We start from the raw sequence: 7,340 nt of genomic DNA, 5'->3' as shown, positions 1-7,340 counted from the left end.
TTTTACTTTGAAGCTAAGCAACATGAAGTCAAACTACCACCATCTTTAATTTGGTTCGTTTTCTTAGAGCTCTACAAATGATAAATATAAAAATATGTAAATATATTAAATAATAATACATATTTGTCTTCATTTATTTTTCATTTTTTCAAATTACACTAAAACACTTCCGGGCTTTTATTTTGGAGCCACGCAACTGGAACACTTTCGGGCCTTTATTTTGAAGCTTAGCCACTGCTCTGCACCGGAAACTGTAGTCCTGACTGCGGATAACTTCCCCCTCTGACCAAGATGGCGTCTCTTAGAAAGGAGTGTTAGCAGAGGGTCTTTGTTGTGTTAGAAAGAGGTAAAATGTGTAAAGTCCAGATGCTGAGAGCGTTGGTGGAGCAGCGACTAACTGCGGCTGCTGAAGAGATATTTGGGCTGTTTGAAAGAACGATAGCAGAGTACGAGGAGGAACTTTGTCGTTCAAAAGAGGAGAACGAGCGACAACGGGAACTACTGGACGCTGTTTTCAACCCTCAGCTCCGGGTCCACAGAGCAGGTTAGTCCATTAAACCAGCCCCAGAATGCATCGGGTTTTATAGACTGCTTTACTTTAGCACATTTTATTAGTTTTATAATGGAGTCTGGATTTTATAATTAGCGCTGCAGCAGGTGTCACGGAGCAGCTCACTTGATCACGCAGAATGGATCCTTGAAAACTGGGTTGATAAAATATATAAAACCCGGGATCCCCCCCCCCCTCCCTCCCCCCCCCCACGTGCAGTGATTCCTTCAGAGTGAACACAGTGAATCTTGAGATGTGACAGTAAAGACATTTGCGAACATTGGATTGTGTGACTTCAACAATCTTTATTAAACATGAGCATAATTTATATGAAATTAGATTTAACCTAATCATTGCACGTATTGTTCTGACAACACAGTTTGTTTAGCATCTAACCAGCAGTGTAGAAGAAGCAGATTACCTTCTCCCCGGTATTGTCTGACCGCTGGGGGAATCTGTTGCAGGGAAAGTTAGCCACAGCCACGTGAGCTGCGACGTCCATTTGGGACGCATGGAAGGGAGGAGAGCAAGCAAGACATTAAAGAAAAGGAAAAGTGGTTGGAGGGGTTTATAATCTGACAGACTTTGCTCTGTATACTCTTTCAGCGGTTTGGGAACTTTATGGAGCTACATCATGGCTTTCAAATGAGTAAAGTGATAGTTGCTCAATGCCCTACCCCCCCCCCCCCCCCCCCCCCCCCCCCCCCCCCCCCCGCCTTACGATACAGTATTAGGGGAGCGCTAAGGTCTATATAAAAGATACTTCAGATCCAGCATTAGGCACAAGTAAGGTCTATATAAAAGAGACTTCATATACAGTATTAGGGACCACTAAGGTCTATATAAAGAGACTTCAGATACAGTATTAGGGACCACTAAGGTCTATATAAAGAGACTTCAGATACAGTATTAGGGACCACTAAGGTCTATATAAAAGAGACTTTAGATACAGTATTAGGGACCGCTAAGTTCAATATAAAAGACTTCAGATACAGTATTAGGGACCACTAAGGTCTATATAAAAGCATCTAAAGAGCACCATGCCATGGGACCTTTAAAGTTCAGTAAACTGTCTTAACTCACCTCTTTGTTTCCGATTGATCCTTGTGTTCTGATAAACTTAAGTCTGATGAAGGACGGCCTAGGAACTGCTAAATTGGAATCAGATTTGACAGTCCTTTGGGCCGGATTTTAGACATCATTCCCTACAACACACACACTGACAAATTAATCGTTAGTTTAATCAATGACTAAAATAATCGTTGGGGATAGTCCAAAATGGTTCCTTAACAAGCTATGCTACTGTTTTTATAAGTTTGTTAGACTAAATTTGTAAGTTTTCATATTTGTGACGATACAAACTATTATTATCGGTTTTAGTTGTGGTCAGTAATTCTGTTTCATTCGGTTTCCTGCAGATGTCCAGCAGCTGTCAGTGGTCAAAGAAAAGGTTCCTCCTGAGCAGCCGAAGTGTTACTCCAGTGTGGAGCAGCAGCAACAGCTAGAGGCCCCCCCACACATTAAAGAGGAACATGAGGAACTGGGGCGCTGTCAGGAGGGAGAGCAGCTTCAAGAGTTGGAGGAGGCTGATATCACAGAGTTCCCATTCACTCCTGTCTCTGTGAAGAGTGAAGATGATGAAGAGGAAGCTCAGTCCTCACAGCTTCATCAAAGACAAACTCAACATGTGGAAACAGAAGCTGATGGAGAGGACTGTGGAGGACCAGAACCAGCCAGGAACTCACATCCACTTTTACAACCAGAGACTGAAGACCAGACTTTAGACTCTTCTGAACCTGAGACTGATGACAGTGCTGATTGGAAGGAGACCAGAGAACCTCAGTCAGCTTTAAACTCTCTGAAACATGATTCAACATGTAAGAAAACATTCAGCTGCTCTGAGTGTGGGAGTAGATTTGGCCGCAAGCAATATCTGCAGTCACACATGAGAACTCATACAGGACAGAAACCTTTCAGTTCCTCAGTCTGTAAGAAATCTTTTACAGTGAGAGGAACACCAAAACAACACATGCGAATCCACACAGGGCAGATGCAGTATAGCTGCTCCGAGTGTGGAAAAAGATTTAACTACAACTCAAGTCTGAAGAGTCACTTGAGAACTCATACAGGAGAGAAGCCTTTCTGCTGCTCAATTTGTGATCAAGGATTTGGCCACAATACAGACCTGAAGAGACACATGATAACTCACACAGGAGAGAAACCATACAGCTGCTCAGTTTGTGATCAAAGATTTGGCCAAAAGACAGACCTGAAGAGCCACATGATAACACACACAGGAGAGAAAGCATTCAGCTGCTCAGTTTGTGATCAAAGATTTGGCCGCAAGACTTATCTGAAGAGACATATGATGACTCACACTGGAGATAAAGCTTTTAGCTGCTTAGTCTGTAAGAAATCTTTTAGACGTAGTAGCCATTTAAAACATCACATGAAACATCACACAGGAAAGGAACCATCTACTTCCTGTGTTAGTGACATCATAAAGCAGTAGGAGTGGAGCTCCACTGTGGACCAGGAGCAGCCAGAGAATCTCAGCCAGGTTGGAACTCTCTGAAACATAGAAATGAAATGGATAGAAAGGCAATTTCCATTATAATCAGTCCAGCATAATGGTCAGATTGGCAGCCATTTTTGTTTCTACCATTGCCACGGTAAAGTATAAACTTCAGCATAAGCCAACTTCTGGTGAGTTGCAGAGCTAAGGTTAAATGTATCAAATTAACTTCATGCTTCATCCACACAAAGTACGTGACCAATGAGTAACATCTTTATTCAGAGAATGAAGCTCTTCAAGGTTCATGTAATGCTGCCTTTGATGCTCTTTGAAATTAATTTTTTCTGTAGTGTAGTATCCTTTCACTTCTCTAAATATAATTTGTGGTTAATGTACAGATCAATATGACTCTGTATTGCTTTAATTCAATTAGAATATTTTTTACTTTAAGTACATTTTAGACAATGCATCCCATTGTACTTTGATGTCCCAATTAAGAGCTTAAATTGAATACCTAAAGGTCTTAAAAGTCAAAGTTTCACTGGTTAAAACCTGCAGAAACTTTGATATTAAGACTTTTATGTGTACACATTTTCTATTGTTGTTCTGCCCTCTAGTGACAGAAACCAAGAGTGACATTCTGGGTTGTTTATTATTTATTATTACATTTTTATCATTCTCCTTTTTAAAGGACAAAATGTAATGATATATTCATCCTGTGGCCTCTTACTGCTTGGCACACAGACTCCTTGCACACCTGTCTGTGTGTGTTTTCTTTTGCAGTTACAAAAGTTCATCAAGGCCTTTGTTACAGTATATTTCTCTTTTGGAAGCTTGCCTGGATAGGGAACAGGTGAAACTAAATACAGTCTCGGCTTCTGAATTTGGTTCATTGTTTTCTTAGAGCCCTGAAAAATATTTGTCATTCTGCCATCTAAGTTTCAGAAAGTGATTCCTAAAGTTACTATAGCGATGATACTGTACATTTCTTCAGATGTAATTTTAAAATACATTGTATTTTAATAATTCATCTTCCTTGTTTGAAAGAACGATAGCAGAGTACGAGGAGGAACTTTGTCGTTCAAAAGAGGAGAACGAGCGACAACGGGAACTACTGGACGCTGTTTTCAACCCTCAGCTCCGGGTCCACAGAGCAGGTTAGTCCATTAAACCTTCAGCTGGTCTTTCTCTCCTTCCTGTGCTCTCTTCTCCCGTAGAAATGTGTGTCCCCACAGCGGTCCTGTATAACCTGTGTCCTGACGGTGACAACTAGTTTAATCAACCCAGGGTTTCCCAATCCAGCAGTTTGTTAGGGTTAAGTGAAGCCGGGTAACTAAAATATATATCTAGCACAGCACAGACCCCAGGTGGAGTGTGACATTAACATCTGTCATCTGTTTCAGCTTTGCCTCCAGACAACAAAAGCCAGATATTTATTAAAAAGGAGCAGCAGGAGTGTAGCTCTAGTGTGGACCCGCAGGAGCCAGAGCCCCCCCCACACATTAAAGAGGAGCTGTGAAGCAGTCAATAGGGAGAGCAGCTTCAAGGGCTGGAGAAGGCTGATATCACCAAGTTCCCATTCACTCCTGTCTCTGTGAAGATGATGAAGAGGAAGGTAGCAACAATTTTAACAGGGCTTGTAGGGGATATAAAGGGGGAAAAATTCTGCAGAAGTCAAAGCTCAGTGTTTCCCACAGTTTATAAAGCAAATTTTAGCGCGGGGAGTGTTTGGGTGTCGCCCCGTGTCTGACTGGGGGGGGGGTTGGTTACTTTTTTTTGTTACAATCAAGTATCAAAAACTGAGGATACGTTGTTGGATGCTGTCACACCTCCGCATATGAAATAATCGCTCCTCTGCCACACCTCCGCAAGACATAGAAAGTCCATTCCATAACGAAGTCGCGGATGAGACTAGCCCTGCCGGAGAAGGATCTTATGTTGAACAATCCAGCTTTCAGTTAGTTTGGTCTGATCTGGGCAGACAGGCAAGCACAGTATGGTCAACTCGTTGATCAGGCTTCAAATGACCGTGACCAACGGTCCAGAGACATGGCAATATTTTGCCATCCTTGCGAGCCAGGTAGATTATTTTACGACGAAATCCTTGTGGGCATGCTTTGGGCTTCGGAGAATGTCGCTTTGACACTGACACTTGCATGGCCGGTAAAGTTAACTTATTAAGTATTTCCTCATCCTTACTCCAGCAGATGTAGCCAATTCAATTTTATTTATAGAATCAATTCATAACAAGTTATCTTCGAGACACTTTACAGATGGAGTAGGTTTATACCACATAATTTACAAGGACACAACAGTTCTAGTAGTTCCCTCCAGAGAAACTACAGTGCGGAAGTAGCAAGGAAAAACTCCCTTTTAGGCAGAAACCTCAGACAGACCCAGTTGGGGTTGAAATGAATAGTGGAAATAACATTCACAGTAAAAGATAATGGAACAGTGACTAAAAATAGTAGTTTGTAGAAGTTCATGGCATAGCAGGGCAGTGTGCAAGCCTTGTCAGGCTAGATCTCTCCCCTGCCGGGTATATGCATGAAGTTATTGTTGGTAAGTAGTCTTAGTGGACTGGGCTGTGGGCTTAGGCTACTGCAGTAAACTTGAACCTTGAACTTGAATCCTCCGGTCATCAGGCATCATGTCAGATATCATGTCCTAGAAATTAATAATAGGTCTTGAAAATGTTTCCGCCATTTTGAATTTATTGACAAAATATTTTTGAGATCTCCTCCTACACCGTAGCTCCAATTGGCACCAGATTTTCAGTGTATCATCAATGGATCAAGCTTATTACAAGTTGTATAAAACATGTCTATATCTCAGTTATGTTTCAATTAATTGACCAATAAACTTCAAAAGGGCCGTGGCCCTGGACATAAATAAACACAATTCGTAAAGCTTCATCACAAAACTCTCAAGATCTGTTCAGAGAAGTGCTCCGGATATACCCAGACAGTTTTATATACATACGCCACTAGGGGGCGCTACAAGTGCAAGATAGGTGAGTGGAATTGCACACAATTTACTATAAACCATATTCATTTTTCAGTGATCACACATCTCGCAGGATATGTCCTCATAAGTAACTAAACAGATTAGTTACTACTGGAGGCATCTATTAGCAGATGTTTTTGTGTTGGTTATCTTCTTTTCTCAAATTGCCATGAGCTGGCCTGAGCTATATATCACACTGAATTGAAAATGTTCTTGACAAATCAGTTTTAAACAAAGTGCACTGTTTGTCCAATCTATAAAACCTTGCAGGGTATGTTTTATAACGACGTTGGACCTCATGTGTAAAATTACTTTGAAGTCACTGTTGAGAGAAAAAAGGTTTGATCCCTCAAATCGCTGCTTGCTGCCATATTACTGTATCTGAAGTCTCTTTATATAGACCTTAGTGGTCCCTAATACTGTATCTGAAGTCTCTTTATATAGACCTTAGTGGTCCCCTAATACTGTATCTGAAGTCTCTTTATATAGACCTTAGTGGTCCCTAATACTGTATCTGAAGTCTCTTTATATAGACCTTAGTGGTCCCTAATACTGTATCTGAAGTCTCTTTATATAGACCTTAGTGGTCCCTAATACTGTATCTGAAGTCTCTTTATATAGACCTTAGTGGTCCCTAATACTGTATCTGAAGTCTCTTTATATAGACCTTAGTGGTCCCTAATACTGTATCTGAAGTTTCGTATATTTTGCTAGTTTTTGCAACAGATTTCCCTCCATGGTCAGAAAGAACAGGGGGACACTTTGTTTATTTCACTGGGACTCTAGAGTCACTACTTAGTCTGAAGGTAATCACCACCACTCGCTCTACAACACACAGACCGGCCCTGCTATTCTCTTGAAGTGATCGACCAACACACACCAAAGCACATTTGTAAACTTCAGGCAATTTACGTAGGCTGGAGCCCTGCGTTTCAGTTATTTTCTTTGCCCCACGCTTATGCAAAAATACATTTGCCAGTGATCATCTTAACTGCATATTACTCCAGTGATCAATGTCATAGCCATTTTAAGTTTTATGTCAAGTACTTAAGTAAAAATACTGATTCTCCAAAGTTCAGTTAAAAAAATCTTTAGAATAATATGCAAATTAAATGTTAGATTATTTAATAACAAAAATAATCATTTGGGACAGCCCTAAATGGTTCCATTTTGTATCTGGTTTTAGCACGCTGACCTTACCAAGGCATGCTATGCTACTTTGTATCAGTTTTTTAGACTAAATTTGTAAATTTTCATATCTATTACAAT

The 7,340-nt window shown here is 40.8% G+C and overlaps 1 protein-coding gene across 1 annotated transcript in view; it reads left to right on the top strand.

Annotated features, from left to right (window-relative positions):
• Positions 1 to 259: 259 nt before the first annotated feature.
• Positions 260 to 7,340, top strand: part of LOC117957223 (involucrin-like) — a 13,554-nt gene continuing 6,473 nt past the window's right edge. The window contains exons 1-2 of the mRNA XM_034892820.1: positions 260 to 544; positions 1,969 to 2,427. Of these exons, the coding sequence (XP_034748711.1) occupies positions 352 to 544; positions 1,969 to 2,427 (652 nt within the window). The 5' untranslated portion in view covers positions 260 to 351. The remainder of the gene's footprint in view (positions 545 to 1,968; positions 2,428 to 7,340) is intronic.

This window comes from Etheostoma cragini, chromosome 14 (assembly GCF_013103735.1).
Source record: "Etheostoma cragini isolate CJK2018 chromosome 14, CSU_Ecrag_1.0, whole genome shotgun sequence".
Taxonomy (NCBI): Eukaryota; Metazoa; Chordata; class Actinopteri; order Perciformes; family Percidae; genus Etheostoma; species Etheostoma cragini.
This window is presented reverse-complemented; position numbering and strand designations above follow the sequence as displayed.